Raw genomic sequence first — 18,056 nt, forward strand, 5'->3', positions numbered from 1 at the left:
TTAATTTTAAGCATTAATTGAATTTTAGTTTTAAGCGTTAAAAATGAAGAAATATGTGCAGTAATGTTTTGGATTTTATGCATCGCAACTTGTTTCCGTTAAAACACACAAATATGTACATACAAACTATGCACATACATATTTGTAGAGCAATTCTCGATCTGATTGGTTCAATCACAATCAATTCAAACGCACACTTGATCGATGTATGAGTTTTCGTGCATCATTGGACTTGATCGTGTTTTTCTGTACAATCATTTCCAATCATCATACCGGAACCGAACAATCAGTTTCAATCAGTAAGCAGAGCAATCAAATCAATTGATCGAACTCCTTCGTTTTGAGCACGAAACTCGATCGAACAATTTTGTTGCGAACCGCTGTGCTGAGTTGTGACCGTTTTGAGCGAGGCTGATCAAACCGGATCGATCATACTCAATGCAGGTCTCTGATACATATGTACATATGGAAATGATAACGAAATAATGCGAATATGCATATTTCATGAAGGTCATCAATTTTCTTTGAAGAAATGAAGATCATTTTGCACATCTTCACTTTGAAATAGTCGATGGTTTATTTAAAAATTAAAAATAAAGAGAAATATAATTAAAATAATTTTCCTAATTTTTCCCGATTTTGTAAAAAAAATTAAAATTTTTACGATTTTTCGGAAAAAAATGGTTCATTTGATACAAAATAAGAATGCATATGTGAAAATCACGCATATGTGACAATGGTTCATATAATACTGTTACAAAAGTAGTATTAAGTTGTATTTGTATTACTATATGCATCCCTTATTATGAACAATAGCTGTAGGTATATGGAATAACATTTGTCTTGTTGTAGACATCTGGCGCCACGGCTGTCTGCTTGTCGAAACAATAGACATCTGGCGCCGCACTGTCTGCTTGTCTAGTTAAACAATTGCTGAGTCTGGCGCCGTATAGCCGTATATTCTGGTAATTTCCAGACGCGATATTCTAGAAGGACACGTCGGCATCAGCGAGAAGTGCGTGGCTATATAAGCCGTGGCAGCGCCAACGTAATCAATCAGTGCTAAGAGTAAACTGCCATAGTGTAGACGAGTTGTGAAATAAAGAGTTGTTGAATTAAATTAAACAGTGTTGATTTTATTTGTCAATCCAGAGATACGAACCTAACAAAGTAAACTAGCAAGCAGTAAATTCGTAACAATTGGTGTCAGAAGTGGGATTGTCAAATAATCCAAATTCAAAATGGTTAAATTCGGAGAATTGAGAATTCAGCAATTAAAAAAGGAACTGGAGGGGCGTAATTTGCCGATAAGCGGGCAAAAGGCGGATCTGCAGGCACGATTACGTGAAGCAATGGAAGCGGATGGAATTAATGTCGACGAATTCGAATTTGATGGCCCAGAAACTTCTACAAAGGTAGAAGAAAAAGTAGAAGAACAACGAACATCATCAAGTGTGGACATGAACATGCTGTTAGTGGCTATTAAGCAAATGGCAGAGAATGCAGTGCAAACCGAAAATCGTCTGGCACATCAAATAGCTGAAAATACATCACAGTTAGAGTCTCGCCTTACACAACAACATCGTTTGGTACAACAGATCACGGAAAATACTATACAACTACAAAAACAAGTGCAAGAGAAATTTTCAAAATTTGAAGACGAATTAAGCACTTTAAAAAATGACGAAGAAAATTTAAAAGCAGAAGTTCTTCAATTAAGTAATCGTGTGCGAGAACTGCAACTGCATGGCCCTGCACCATCAACAAATAATCAAAGATTGAAGGCACCCACATTCGATGGAAGTATTCCATTTCAAATTTTCAAACTTCAGTTTGAAAAGACAGCAACGGCCAATAACTGGAATCCAGCGGACAAAGTGGCGTCCTTGTTTGTATCATTGAAAGGACCGGCAGCAGAAATCCTTCAGACTATTCCAGACTGTGAACGGGACAACTATGAGGCATTGATGAGTGCGATAGAAAGACGTTATGGTAGTGAGCACCGGAAACAAATATACCAGATCGAACTGCAAAATAGGGGTCAGAAGATGAACGAGTCATTGCAAGAGTTCGCAACTGAAATAGAACGACTGGCTCATTTGGCAAATGCAGATGCACCTGTGGATTACATTGAGAGGGTAAAAATTCAATGTTTCATAAATGGAATTCGTGATGTGGACACCAAACGCGCCACATATGCAATGCCAAAAAGAACGTTTGCTGAAACGGTTTCGCACGCCCTCACACAGGAAACAGCTTCCGTACTAAGTAAACCAGCACCCAAAGTACAAAGGGTTGAAATGGAACAACCGGCGCTGATGGAGGAAATATTGAAGACTCTGAAGACAATTGCTGCACCGCGAGTAAATACAACAGGCAGATGTTTCAACTGTGGAAAAGCGGATCACTTTGCCCGAAATTGCAATATAAAAGTAAACCCATCAAAACGGAAACAACCAACAGATAACGAGGACGGAGCATCCACATCTCACAAGTCGTTAAACTAAAATGGAACAGTTCAAAGGGGCGCGAGCTGGTTCCCACAACTATTTGCCCCACCATCTCGATATCACAAATAGGTCGCCATGACAACAATCTTACTATCAACGGTATCGTAAATGGACGACTGTCAACGCTTACTTTGGATACTGGTGCCACACATTCAATTATCCGACCGGATGTGGTAAGAGGAACGGTTGAACCATTAGTCGGTTGCAAGCTTCGAACGGCCACCGGAGAGGAAGCAGCTGTCGCGGGAAAAGTGTTTTGCAAAGTGATGATTGGTACCCTGGAAGTTAATCACACCTTCATCGTAGCAGAAATCACGGATGAAATTATAATGGGAGTAGATTTCATGATTGATCACGGGGTTACTTTGGATTTAAACAAGCAAATGCTGTTTTGCCAGAACATGGAGATGCCTATAAACACCGGATATGTGACCAACGTTGAAAGTAAGAGGGTGATTGTTGATGATAATCAGAGTATTCCACCAAAATCTGAGGCGATTGTATGGGCTAAAGTGAATGGAGGAGGTGGGACTGAAGAGTTGTGGATTGTGGAACCAACAAAAATAGATACACCCATATTGGTAGGAAGAACGCTTGTGAAAACTAGCGAAGACGCCACCATTCCGGTCAGAGTAGTGAATGAATTCAACACGCCTATAAGGCTGAAGAAAGGAGCAGTAATTGGACAGTGCCAGAATATAAGTGCAATAGCACGATGCGAACGGTCAGAACAGAAGCCTACTATTGAGCCACAGCAGATAAGTCCTACATTCCTAAATAATTTACTGAACGAACTGCATGGAAATGAAAAATTAAAAGCAGAAAAACTATTAGAAAAATACGCATCCATATTTGCAAACAAAGGAAACACAGGAAGAACCGGCATTGTCAAACATCGCATAAATACTGGAGACGCTAAACCAATCCGACAAGCTCCGCGTAGGGTTCCACTAGCAAAACGTGAGGATGCTAACAAAATTATTGAAGACATGCACAAAAACGGTGTAATCGAACCTTCAATAAGTCCATGGAGCTCACCTATCGTCTTAGTTAAAAAGAAAGATGGTAGCACCCGTTTCTGCGTAGATTATAGGAAGTTGAATGATGTCACAAAGAAAGACAGTTATCCTCTACCAAGAATCGACGATACCTTAGACACCTTGTCTGGAGCGAAATGGTTTTCTACATTAGATCTACAAAGTGGATATTGGCAAGTCGAGATTGATGAACGTGACCGTGAAAAGACCGCTTTCAGTATGGGCGACGGGCTATGGGAATTCTCTGTGATGCCATTTGGGTTATGTAATGCGCCTGCAACGTTCGAGCGACTGATGGAACATGTGTTAAAAGGACTCAACTGGAAGACATGTTTGGTGTATCTTGATGACATTATTATCATGGGAAAAAGTTTTGATGATCATCTGAAAAATCTAGAGGAAGTCTTTCAGCGAATAGCATCAGCCGGATTACGCTTGAATCCCAAAAAGTGTTCATTATGGAAGAAGCAGGTCACATATCTCGGACATAAAGTGTCAACTGAGGGGATTCACACCGAGGAGGGAAAAATAAAAGCAGTTAAAGATTGGCCTCAACCCACCGACATACATGAACTCCGCAGCTTCCTCGGCTTATGCACGTATTACCGCCGTTTTGTACCTGGATTTGCGAACGTGGCTAGAAGTTTACATGATTTAACAAAGAAGAATCGCCCGTTTGTATGGCAGTTGGAACAAGAAAAAGCGTTTGAGCAGCTGAAAGAACTACTTTGTACGGCACCGATGTTAGCTTATCCAATACCTGGAAAGAAATTCATCCTGGATACAGATGCGAGTGCTTATGGAATTGGAGGTGTCCTGTCTCAGCTCATCGACGGACAAGAAAGAGTAATTGGGTATTACAGCAGAGTGCTCGGGAAACCAGAGAAAAACTACTGTGTGACGCGAAAAGAACTACTAGCTGTGGTGGAATGTGTAAAACATTTCCACAAGTATTTGTATGGACAACGATTCTTGCTGAGGACTGATCATGCAGCATTAAAATGGTTATTACAGTTTAGGAATCCGGAAGGCCAAATTGCACGATGGATCGAAAGATTACAGAATTACGACTTCGAAACGGAACATCGAAAGGGGATTCACCACAAAAATGCGGATGCATTATCACGTCGCCCTTGTCCACTGGAATGTAAACATTGCTCCAAATCAGAAGGAAAAGAAGGTATAATTGACGTGCGATTATTGAATATAGAACCTGAAGATGATTGGACTCCTCACCGCATCAGAATCAATCAGCTGGAGGACCCTGATCTTGCAAAGCTGATAATAGCCAAAGAAAATGGGGTACGACCACCAAAGGAACAAATAAGTAGCGAGAGTCCAACGGCAAAAGCATATTGGGCCCAATGGAACAGCATAAACCTCGTTAATGGATACCTTCATCGTACCTGGGAAAGCGAAGATGGCAAACAGTCTCGTCTGCTGATCATAGTACCGAAGTCCATGATCCCGAAAGTATTGAAAGAATATCACAATGGACCTAGTGGAGGGCACCTTGGGATTACAAAAACTATAGAGAAGATTAAACAACGGTTCTACTGGATCGGTTGTCGAGATTCCATAGCAGAATGGATAAGTAATTGCGTAGAGTGCATGGCAGCTAAAGGTCCTAAAGCCAAAAGTCGCGGTAGGCAACAACAGTACAACGTGGGATCACCATTTGAACGAGTCGCAATGGATGTTGCAGGTCCGTTTCCAACCAGTACGGCCGGAAACAAATATCTACTGGTTGTCATGGACTATTTCAGTAAATGGCCAGAAGTATATGCCTTACCAAACCAAGAAGCGAAGACAGTAGCCGAAGCGTTTGTAGAAAATTGGATAACAAGGTTCGGAGTGCCCGTCGAATTACACTCAGATCAAGGCAGGAATTTCGAATCTTCCATTTTCCAAGAAGTCTGTACATTATTGGGCATCCACAAGACACGGACAACAGCGTTACATCCACAATCAGATGGAATGGTGGAGAGATTCAACCGAACGCTCGAAGAACATCTGCGGAAAATCGTTGATAAAGATCAACGGAATTGGGACAAGTGCATCCAGATGTTCCTGCTGGCGTATCGTTCAGCGAAGCACGAGACAACTGGTTACACGCCAGCAAAGATTATTTTCGGATCTGATCTGCGACTCCCTGCTGATCTTAAGTTTGGAACGAATCCTACAGCTGTAAGAAATGATGGAGATTATTGTTCTGCCTTAAAGGAAGAAATGAATGAATTGCATCTAATGGTAAGACAGCGTACGCATCTGATGAGCAATAAGATGAAGGACCGGTTCGATCAAGCGGCAAATTCAAAAGGTTTCGAAGAAGGTGATCTGGTCCTGTTGTACAATCCACTTCGAAAGAAAGGCTTGTCCCCGAAACTGCAGACAGCCTGGGAAGGACCCTATATGGTGATGAAACGACTTAATGACGTGGTATACCGCATACAAAGAAATGGAAAAGCACGATGTAAAATGAAAGTAGTACATTTGGAGAGGCTCGCCCCATTTGGTTCAAGAGGATTTGTGCCTAATCGGGACGATTAGGCTTTAGTGGAGAGCAGTGTTACAAAAGTAGTATTAAGTTGTATTTGTATTACTATATGCATCCCTTATTATGAACAATAGCTGTAGGTATATGGAATAACATTTGTCTTGTTGTAGACATCTGACGCCACGGCTGTCTGCTTGTCGAAACAATAGACATCTGGCGCCGCACTGTCTGCTTGTCTAGTTAAACAATTGCTGAGTCTGGCGCCGCGACTGTCTGCTTGCGTCTGGCGCCGTATAGCCGTATGTTCTGGTAATTTCCAGACGCGATATTCTAGAAGGACACGTCGGCATCAGCGAGAAGTGCGTGGCTATATAAGCCGTGGCAGCGCCAACGTAATCAATCAGTGCTAAGAGTAAACTGCCATAGTGTAGACGAGTTGTGAAATAAAGAGTTGTTGAATTAAATTAAACAGTGTTGATTTTATTTGTCAATCCAGAGATACGAACCTAACAAAGTAAACTAGCAAGCAGTAAATTCGTAACAATACTATAAAGCATGCATATGTCACTCAGAGAATGCTTTTTACCTTCTCTGTGTGACTTTGTATATTTTTCTACAAAGGTCTTGGTCTTTTAACATGTTATCAAAACTTTTAAAGACCTGACCTGTAAATAAATATGTATGTATGTATATATCTTATCAAGCCTACATTAATTAAAGATTTACATACATACATAGGTAATAATGCATGTATGACTTTATTATATATTTCCAAAGATTTTAAGGAATTCATCATGAAATAGTTCAATTTGTACGTACATACATGCTTGTGTGCTTTGATATAAAATATATAGAAAATATATGTACATACATATGTATGCATGTATGTATATAAATTATATGCAGTCGTTTGCGCATTGTAAACATACGAATCTGTAAGCGTACATTTCTAAACATTGAAATTAACATATTTTTTCCCATTGGCTCTAACAACTACTCCGTTCTGTTATTGTCGTGCCTCTGATGCTAAGTGGTGAAACACGCTCATCCAAAACAGTAAATATCCCAAAATTGAAATATCCCTAAATTTTTGTTATCGTGAACCTTCTCTATAAATATACGTTCTCTGGTAAAATCACTAGGTTCTTTAATTCGCCCGTTGGAACGCGGTAGGGCGTTCGACTCGCGGTGTGGTAAAGGAAAGCGGGGAAATATTAGATTTTAAATTTAAAGCAGAGTAGAAATAATTAAAAATCATAAAATAAAGTCCTTAGATTTTGGTTTGCTATGGCAATAAAACACTGTACTGCAATTGTCATTTCATTATTAAAAAGTTCGATTAAATCATTATTTGAATAATATAGAATGTGCACGACTTTTAATTCTTTCATGACTACTGATCATACAATGTAATAGTAAATATTTATATATTGCAGTTCTAGCCCTCTTCTCACTCTCTATGCCTAAGCAAAATTTCAATTAAGTGAACACCACTCCAGTTTTGTATTGAAGTAATTCAAGGGTTGAAATCTTAGACGAATAAAATTTTAACTAGGACTAATGTTATAAATTGTATCAGTAAATTCTGCAAAGTTTCATATCAAATGATAAAAAAACATAGCAAATATGTATATTGCTTTGATTGTATATATAGGGTACTTAGGTAAATTAATTAAGTAAGTATTCTTTATTGTGCACCACAGAGCCTTAACATAAACATATGTAAGGAAAACAATATAGGTAACAACAACAGGCAGTCTTATCGCTAAAAAGCGATCTATTCCAGACAACCTTAGGGTAGCAGACACCTAATAAAATATTTATAGGAAATATTTGTATATAAGTAGTTAATAATTGTTATCAACTATGTATTTAACATCATTCTAATTGTCAAGATGTCAAATAATAGCATCACTTAATATAATGTAAATGGACCAGCAATTTAATTCATATAGCCACCATAAGTTTACTCAATGTTCACTATTGTTCACAGGTACAGGACATTTACATACATATGTATATAAGTTGTGGTTACCTATAATTAGATATGCATAAATCATGATTGTTATATAGATTTAAGAGCATGTAAGATGTATTGGTAATCCTAAATAAAGAAAATTAATAAAATTAAAGGGTTTCATTGTGAATGATGGTGCCACGCTCATTTAATTCAAACAACAGGTTATTATCATGACATTAAATATTTAGCTTAAACTAAAAATGATCATCATCAGAAGAGTCTGCTTCATCTGCTTGTTCAGTTTGGGAAGAATAGATTTCTTTAGTTCCAATTTTTTGTATATGTTACAGTCAGTGGCGGATTAAGTATTTTGCCGCTCTAGGCCCTGTCTGATTAGCCGCCCTTTTTAAAGGATAAAATTTTATTTCTTTGAGTCCGTTCGTATTATTAAGATATAATATTTATTTCATAAAAGTATAGTTGTTAAACAATACAAATAAATATTAACAACATAAATAACAGTCAGTTTTCTTAAACTATAATGTATAACTTAATTTTTAAATACAGTCGACTCTTGTTAATTCGAAACTCGAGGGACTCTTGAAATATTACGAATTATCGAGTGTTTGAAATATCAAATGGTTCGAAATGTTTGAGAGAAAATAAATAAATCTTCGAATTATTAAGTGTTGGTTAATTTTTATTTATTAATATAAAAATGACAAAAATTAAGAGGTACATTCGTTAATGTGAATTAATTAATCTTTCGAAAGAACTTTGTTATACTGGTTTGCTTTAAAGCACAATTCTGCTGCTCACACTGCTCAATAAATTTTTAAGAGAAAAAGTGCCTGAAATGCTTTTTCATCACTTCCGTTTTGTAGACAGAAGCTTTGTAAGGTATCAAATGAGGATCTTGCTTCCTTAACTGACACCTCTGCCAAAGGTTCCGATGTATCGTCATCTTCATCGTTACTTTGCGTATCTGTCGCAGATAAAATTTCCCCATCGGTTAGTGAACCTGAGACAGCAACATTTTCATCCACTTGAACAAAATCAAAAAAACTCACACCGCTGATGTCAACTAATGGTTCTATTGCTAGTTCTTCATCATCTATAAGTATTGGAAGATTTTCTTGATTTTCTTTTAAGAAACCGGATTTTTGAAGCCGTTGAGAATCGTTAGGGGTGCTACAGCTCTCCATGCTTTGTCAATTAGTAAAATAGCTGTCATAACCGTGATATTTGTAGTTAGCTGTTTGTCGAGAGATTCTAAAATGATCTTAACAATTTCGTTGCGATAGAACGTCCTAAAATTATGGATAATCCCTCGGTCCAATGATTGCAATTTGGAAGTTGTATTTGGCGGAAAGAAGTAGACAATGTAGGAGGACTGTTGTGGACAGCGAAGTTGTCTAAAAATAGTAAAATTTTCCGCTTTTGTCGTTTCATGTCCCCATTGACTGTTAAAAGCCAATTGTTAAAAAGTTCTGTCGTCATCTAAGCTTTTTTGTTAGCACGATAATCAGTTGGAAACGATTTCACTCCTTTGAAACATCGTGGTCTAATTGCTTTTCCTATCACTAAGGGTTTAAGTTTTTCCGATCCATCCATATTTACTGCAAGTAAAACTGTCAACCTCTCTTTACTATGTTTTCCTCGGTGACATTTTTCATCTGTATAAGTAAGCGTCTTGTCCGGTAAACATTTAAAAAATAGGCCAGTTTCATCAGTATTAAAAATGTCTCGGGTATCATAGTTTTCAATCAAGGTCTTCAATTTACCGTGCCAAACAAACTACATCATCAACACTTCCACTTTCCCCACAAACTTTTTTAAAAACAACTCTATTTCTCTTTTTGAAATTTATAAGCCACCCTTCACTTGCCGCAAAGTTTTTGATGCTTAGAGTAGACGCGAACTCTTTTGCTTTTTCCTTCAACAAGTTCCCGTTAATAGACACTTTTTGTCCTCTACACTGTCTTAGCCAAATGACCAGGCTTTCTTCCAGATGAGGAAATTCACGCTGACGAGTACGAATTAACACGTCGTTTTGTTAAATAGCAATGATTTTTTCGTTCGAATTACCAAGTGTATGAAAATGCATTGATTTAGTTCGAAATATAAAGAGATTTAGTAGGGAACTCGTGATAACTTTGAATTATAGAGAGGTTCGAATTATCGCAGGTTTGAATTAACGAGAGTCGACTGTATATTCTTTCTGGCTTTCGTCTGAGCAAAATTATCAATTATGTCGTTGTAATCAATTTCTTGAACTAGTTGGGCTTCAATTGACAGTAGTGTTAAAGCATTGAGTTTCTTTTGGCCCATACTTCCGCGTAAATACGTTTTGACTCTTTTCAAGGTGGAAAAAGATCTTTCTCCTGAACAGTTCGTAGCCGGAATACTCAAAAAAATACGTAGAGCAATGTCTACATTTGGATAAACATCTTGAAGATTTTGAGAATGCAAAAAATTGTATATTCCTTGCGCGGAACGAATATCTTTTGTGTTCATTAGAGAATCTTTGAGTTGACAGTGCAAATGAATACATTCATTCGCGAAAGTATCTTCCAAATCATCAGAATACTTAGTAAGTAATACATCTCGCGATCTCCTGTCAATTGTACACTTAAAGTATCTAAAATTAGATATTAAACATTGGTTCGAAAATTTTCTTCTCCAGATAAAGCTCTTCTTTTATTTTCCCGTGACTCCTCAGCCTGAAGTTTTCGGGTTTTTTTACGACGGTTGTCATAATGGTAATAGTGCTTTGGCTTTTTTTTTCATAATCAGAAAATTGTTTATCTCTCATATCTTGGAGAAATAATGCCAAAGAACTATATATTCTTATCACATATGATAAATCAGCTTGAGAATCCTGAAGCTTCATATTCGCAGCATTAAAGCGATCCAAAACTGTATTCCAAACAATAACTAGAATTGCTGTTTCTAGATGTTGTAATTTTTGCTGCAGTCCCTTAGCTTCAGCTCGCGTAGTAGGTTTTTCATCATTGTTTTCACCAATAAAGTTCAGTGCAACAATTATTCCAGGCCACTCTTTTTCTAGTGTGTAGCATGCATCATGTCGAGCTGACCAACGAGTTTGAGAAAGGCCTTTAAGTCTTAAACTTGTATGCTGTCTTAAAATTTCGCAACGTTGTGTAGAAACGGTAAAAAATTATATAATTTTTGCAAAGTAGAAAAAAAGTGAACTGCTTCGGTAACAGATTCAACTGCACAAGCTCCCACTAAATTTAAAGGTTGACCAGCACAAGGAACATATTCAGCTAAGGTTTAGTGGTTTTGATTCGTGCTTGCACTTCTGAATATAAACCTGACATGTTGCTTGCATTATTGTAAGATTGACCACGACAGTTCATTATAACGGGTGATTTTTTTGAGGTTAGGATTTTCATGCATTAGTATTTGACAGATCACGTGGGATTTCAGACATGGTGTCAAAGAGAAAGATGCTCAGTATGCTTTGACATTTCATCATGAATAGACTTACTAACGAGCAACGCTTGCAAATCATTGAATTTTATTACCAAAATCAGTGTTCGGTTCGAAATGTGTTTCGCGCGCGTGTTTTGTTCAGCGATGAGGCTCATTTCTGGTTGAATGGCTACGTAAATAAGCAAAATTGCCGCATTTGGGGTGAAGAGCAACCAGAAGCCGTTCAAGAACTGCCCATGCATCCCGAAAAATGCACTGTTTGGTGTGGTTTGTACGCTGGTGGAATCATTGGACCGTATTTTTTCAAAGATGCTGTTGGACGCAACGTTACGGTGAATGGCGATCGCTATCGTTCGATGCTAACAAACTTTTTGTTGCCAAAAATGGAAGAACTGAACTTGGTTGACATGTGGTTTCAACAAGATGGCGCTACATGCCACACAGCTCGCGATTCTATGGCCATTTTGAGGGAAAACTTCGGACAACAATTCATCTCAAGAAATGGACCCGTAAGTTGGCCACCAAGATCATGCGATTTAACGCCTTTAGACTATTTTTTGTGGGGCTACGTCAAGTCTAAAGTCTACAGAAATAAGCCAGCAACTATTCCAGCTTTGGAAGACAACATTTCCGAAGAAATTCGGGCTATTCCGGCCGAAATGCTCGAAAAAGTTGCCCAAAATTGGACTTTCCGAATGGACCACCTAAGACGCAGCCGCGGTCAACATTTAAATGAAATTATCTTCAAAAAGTAAATGTCATGAACCAATCTAACGTTTCAAATAAAGAACCGATGAGATTTTGCAAATTTTATGCGTTTTTTTTTTAAAAAAAGTTATCAAGCTCTTAAAAAATCACCCTATGTTAGGTCTTGTAGTATTTTTATGGATTTTTTTTTTATTGAAATTGAAATGAATTTGTGATGACTCATGCCTAGCTCTTGACCGATGCTACGGCTGCTACTATGCCGATTTCTTTCGACCAATTCATCGATTTTATCGCAATTTTCGACGACAGGCCTTCCGGAGCGTGGCGCATCTTCGACCACCTCTACACCAGAACGAAAACGTTGAAACCATCGTTGTGCGGTGGAAATGGAAACTGTATCGGGTCCATAAACTGCACAAATTTTATTGGCGGCTTGAGATGAATTTTTGCCTTTATCGTAGTAGTACTGTAAAATATGCCGTATTTTCTCTTTATTTTGCTCCATGTTTGCGACGCTATAACTCACGAACGACTTAAAAGAAATCAAACACGTGTTAGCGAAATGAGCTTTCCAAAAAGGTATAGCATGACCCGATGCGACGAATAAAACTAGAACTACGCGCTTTCAGCGTCAACTATGTAGCGAAAATACCGCAAGACTTTTTTGACAACCCAATATTTAAACCATTATCCTCAAGAGATTTTAACAAAGCATCTTCAATATCTTTAGCCTTATGGCCAGTATTTGGAATGAATTCCAGAAATCTTTCGACAATTTTACCATTGTTACGTACATACATATGTATCTAATAATTATCGTGAGTTGATCAACATGAGCAATATCAGGTGTGGAATCCACAATTACACCAAAATACTTAGCAGATTACACTTCTTTAGAAATATGTTGCGATACTTTATTTTGAATGAATAATATAATTTCTTCGTAGATTGTCTTAGATACATAAATACGAAGTATTTCCACGGTCAGGGTGCGCATATAATTTTAAATGTTCTGATAAAAACGAATCAAATTTAGCAAGAAGCTCGACTGAACCTAAAAATTTCCATTATGGGGATCTCCAATTCGTTCTAAATGTTCTCTAAATGACAGCCCTCTTATTGCGAGAGATTTAATTATCACAATTACTCGATGCAAAACTTTTTTCCAGTATAAAGTTTCTTCATCGAGCTGCTCCATTAAACGTTGATCAACACGGCCTTGAATGATAGCTCGAGCTTTGAAGTGACTAATGTTAGTTTTGTGAAAATCAATGAGCTTCAATGCACGCTTTTGAGTTTTTCCAATATCTAAACCCTTCACCAGTAAAAGCGTTTACTTCGCCACTCCTACCAAATAGTAAACATAGAGCACAAAATACTGATCCTTTACTTTCTGAATAAATTAACCACTCACGATGTTAAATTTCTCCGTTCTTTAAATTACGTTGAAATAAGCTTTTAGAACAAAACCTCGTTTTATCATAATAAAAATTTCGTGAATTTTTAAAATCCGTTACATTATTTTGTGGTAAACCGTTTATAGTTATAAAATGTCGTGTTTCATCATTTATATTCCATAGAAAAGGATCACCACTTAATTGAAAAATATCAGTTGTTGATTGACTTTCTTCCGCATCTTCTGATGAAAGAAATATTGATCTTGCAATAAAGGAAGATTCGATTGTATTTCTTTGGTATCTTGTGCTGAAGTGTCATTTAATCCCGGCTGAAAACCAAAAAATCTTTTAGCCACGGACATTAATTCATTCATTAAATTAATAAACAAATAAACCCTTTTTAGCCTTTTAAAGAACTTTGTCAATTGTATAAGCACTTATTGCTTCTTATGACTATGTGTGCTATTTGCGTGACCACGGCTGCATATATCGACATAAATATATACTTGAATTTTAATAACATTTTACAATAATTACGAATTATTGCTTTAAGCTATAAAAGTTCGTTAATATTCGTCAATATAATTCACAATATTGCGAAAATGAAACATCAATGTTATTAAATTTTTATTTTCTTCAAATTGTTTCCATTTTTCAAAAAATTAGCTATAAAATTAATATATTCATTTATTTGATTCTATAGAAATCATTTTTAAGAATAAAAATATTTTTATATACAAACAAAAATATGAATTTTAAATGAATACTTATATCAATTCATATATGAAACACCGGATTCATTGAAAATAAAATAAGAAAACATTGTGTAATTTTAGAAGCGGCTCACTTGCAAGATTAACTTTACTAAAGATACAACAACTCAACAGAGCTTTGAAAATTCTTCAGGAAAAGCTTATCAATATTCAATTATTTCTGTTATAAAACATTTTTTATCAGTATTGCACTCACAAATAAAAAAGTGAATCAGAAAATTAATTACATTCTATTTCATAGAAATTTATTTGTAAATTTATATTTAAAAAATCAGAATAAAGCCTTAAAATGTATTGTCGTTACATTATATCAGATTTAAAATTTTGACATTCTGAGAAATTTGCCGCCCCCCAAATTGTGCCGCCCTAGGCCCTGGCCTCGCGAGCCTAGGCGGTAATCTATCACTGGTTACAGTACGAGTATTTGGTAATGTGTAGTTATTGCAGCATTTGCCTTCACGTGCTAAGCCTACACGAACAGTGACAAATGAAGAAAGGTGATCAAACTTCATTCGGTTTCTCTGTTTAGTCTTGACAACTTTCATCATGCTAAACAATCGTTCTATATTTTTGTTAAAATGGAACATCAATTCAGTAATCGGTTCTTTGTTATCAGATAGTGCGTGTTCTACGCTGATTTTCTGAATACTTTTCATGAGTTTCAAGTTTTCGGGCAATCTGTTTCTCAATTCTTGAATCAAAGATGCAATGAACTGGATGCACCTATTGCGGATTATTTCTTCTTGATTTGGCGGAAGTCTTTTATCTTTCATTGTTTGCAAGGGAGTTTCAAATCTGTACCCCAAATAGCATTATTATCTATAAAATCTTGAATATTTTGCGTAAAAATATCTACCTTCTGGGTAGGCAATATTATCTTGTCAACAAGTGTATCAATTAAATTAGTCAGTTCATCATACAGTTTAGAATGGTCTGCGTCTTTCGATTCAAATAATTTATTAACCCTGTTAACATTAGCGAGAATTGGATAAATAAATAATTCACATCATCAGAGTACATTGCATGCAGCAATTCGGCTGTGTAGCATCTTTCATTTAATTTTGCCATATTAAAATGTGTTTTAAGTTCCAGCCATTGTGTGTAAATCTGTGCAACTGCGGACTCTACAGAAAGACACCTAGTTTGGCAAGACTGAACAATTTTTAAAGGGTCATGACCATCGTTTATTAGTTTGTATAGTTCTTCATTGGCAGCTTGCCTTGAAGAACGGCTGAACCAATCATATGTCTCTTTAATAATGAATTCGAAATTCCTGGGTAAGAACTTCTTTGTTGCTGCGGAGACTGCTAATTGTAAGGAATGTCAAATGCAGCGCACCAAAACTAGACTCGGTAATTCTCTTTTCAGTTTGGCATACACACCGGGTACATTTAGTCCTATGCAGGTGAATTTTGTCATCCTCCTTGTGCGTGTGATTAATCACTTCTCTCAAATGATCCACTACACGAATGCTAATATGTGCCGCTGTATACTCGTATAATGCTAGCCTGGCTTCTTCTTTCTTTTTCCCCATGCTTTCAACTTTGAAAGGCAATTTTGGTTGTTTAGTTACAATCTGTGAAAGAAAAAGAACTTACATAAGTCAAATGTAATAGAAAAGGTGTTACTTCAATAAATAATATTCGCCTGCAAAGGTCTTTCCTGTATACACTTAACATAAAGCTGAATTTGTATAAAATTTACGTACCTTTGAATTATGCAGGTGCTTTTTAGATAATCCATGATTCTTTAAATATCCAAAATGATTTCTTAATAATGTACCACATAATTTACACTTAGCTACTGGCCCGGCAGTGCTTTCCACTACTTGCAATCAGTCCTTCAGTTCTGGTACACGTAACCAAAAATCACGAAACTTTTGGGTTTCTGTGGCTTTGGTATAATTAATTAAATACCTAGTATGAAATCAGTTTCCATTCGTTTCCGCTGTAAGGCATGCCTAAACCACCAGATCTAGTGGAAAATCCACTAAATCCAACACTGGTAATGGGAAGGTCCTCCTACTTACAGTTTTATATTTTTTCTTATTATCAGATAGAAAAATTTATATCTCGCTTCCAAGTACTTGAAAAAATATTTTTTTTTTATGTAGTACGTGGAAGCATCGAAAGCCAGAGTGCGGAACTTTAATCCGCTAAACCTAACATACCCCCAACTCAGGACTCTCCCACGGAACCACTGATTAAGTATTACTTCGTGGGAGGGACAAGACATTTAAGTCTCCTCTATTGTGCGGACTGATGGACGCCTAACTAAAAAGTCTCAATTTTGTCATTATGGATGCTGACGCTTCGCTGACAGCTTTCCAATTATCAGTCGACTGACACATGAGTGTCGTTAAATTATCGACCGTAAAACTACCACCGAGTGTGTTTTTTAGTTTTTCCCTTGTATTTGAAAATCGAGGGCAATTAAATAATACATGCTCAGAGTCTTCTATATGCTCTGTACATGTCGGACAGTTCGGACTAATGTCTTTATGGAATCTGAAAAGGTAACTTCTAAAGCACCCATGTCCACTAAGTATTTGGGTCAGATTAAAGTCTAGGTCCCCATGTCGTCTGTCTATCCACGAGTGGATGTCCGGTATCAGTCGGTGGGTCCAACGCCCTTTGGATGAGGAATTCCCCCGCTCCTGCCACATTTTAATGCCTTTATTCCTCTCCTCTGTCTTTGCCGATACTGTTTTAGGCGCTGATGGATGATATAAACGCTCGAGTTCATCTCCCTGGATGTCAATGGGCGGCATGCTGGCTAATACTTCAGCAGCGTCCGTAGATGTAGTCCGGAAAGCACTTATTACTCAAATTGCAGAAAGCCTATGCACTGCAATTATTTGTTTAGCATATGCTTTTATATCCATTGCCTGTATCCATACTGGTGCTGCGTACAGTATTACGGAGCTCATTGCTTTCGCTATCAGGAATCGCCGGCTGAAACGCACACAGCCTGTATTGGTCATCATTCTCGATAGTGCATTGTAAATTTTGTTTGCTTTACTGGATGAATACTCCAGGTGTTCTTTAAATTTTAATTTAGAATCTAATATTACTCCCAGATATGTACTTCAGTTGTGACTGCGAAGTAATCTCGCACTCCCCTATGGAGAGCTCTATTTGTTCTTCTACCTTCCTGGTGCTTATGAGCAAAACTTCAGTTTTTTGCTCCGCCAGTTCCAGACTCACAGATGAGAACCAATGGCGTAGACCATTTAAGCACTCATTGCTTTTGTTTCTTAGGTCGGCTAATTGTTGGCCACTGCTACCACTATGATATCGTCCGCATACGCTATTAGTTTCACGTCTGTTGGTTGCTGTCTTTTTAGCACCCCGTTATACATGAGGTTCCATAATAGTGGGCCTAACACTGACGCTTGGGGTACTCCACTCGAGATAGAGCAGCTCTTGGTACCTTCGTCTGTATCAAAAAGTAGCCTTCTGTTTTTAAAGTAGCTCAATATAATGTTTGTGAGGTATTCATTATGTGTGCCCATTTTGCCGAGTTGAACGCGTTCTTGACATCCAGGGTAATCAGCGCGCAGTACTTTTTTGTGCCACCTTTCCATCTTTTGCCACTTACTGCACATTTCGCAGTATCAACGACTTCTCGTGCATCAATAGTGGATCTCTTTTTTATAAAGCCGTATTGTCTCTCTGATAATCCGCTGGCTTTCTGGATTGCTAACTCCAAACGG

The 18,056-nt window shown here is 37.3% G+C and overlaps 4 protein-coding genes across 12 annotated transcripts in view; 3 read left to right on the top strand and 1 right to left on the bottom strand.

Moving 5' to 3' along the window:
• The window catches only part of LOC125777132 (uncharacterized), a 223,663-nt gene extending 220,065 nt beyond the window's left edge, over positions 1-3,598 (top strand). For 3 of the 4 annotated variants that reach the window (XM_049451354.1, XM_049451356.1, XM_049451355.1), the window contains exon 2: positions 823-3,598. In XM_049451354.1, coding sequence (XP_049307311.1) covers positions 1,242-2,507 — 1,266 coding nt within the window. In that variant the 5' untranslated portion in view covers positions 823-1,241 and the 3' untranslated portion in view covers positions 2,508-3,598. The remainder of the gene's footprint in view (positions 1-822) is intronic. The other variant, XM_049451353.1, reaches the window with a different exon arrangement.
• Positions 1-18,056, bottom strand: part of LOC125777124 (uncharacterized) — a 172,901-nt gene that overhangs the window by 145,816 nt on the left and 9,029 nt on the right. The window lies entirely within an intron of this gene.
• The window catches only part of LOC125777122 (uncharacterized), a 358,233-nt gene that overhangs the window by 127,980 nt on the left and 212,197 nt on the right, over positions 1-18,056 (top strand). The window lies entirely within an intron of this gene.
• Positions 1-18,056, top strand: part of LOC105223359 (cyclic GMP-AMP synthase-like receptor) — a 108,892-nt gene that overhangs the window by 26,320 nt on the left and 64,516 nt on the right. The window lies entirely within an intron of this gene.

The sequence above is a fragment of the Bactrocera dorsalis genome, chromosome 3 (assembly GCF_023373825.1).
Source record: "Bactrocera dorsalis isolate Fly_Bdor chromosome 3, ASM2337382v1, whole genome shotgun sequence".
In the NCBI taxonomy this organism is placed as follows: domain Eukaryota; kingdom Metazoa; phylum Arthropoda; class Insecta; order Diptera; family Tephritidae; genus Bactrocera; species Bactrocera dorsalis.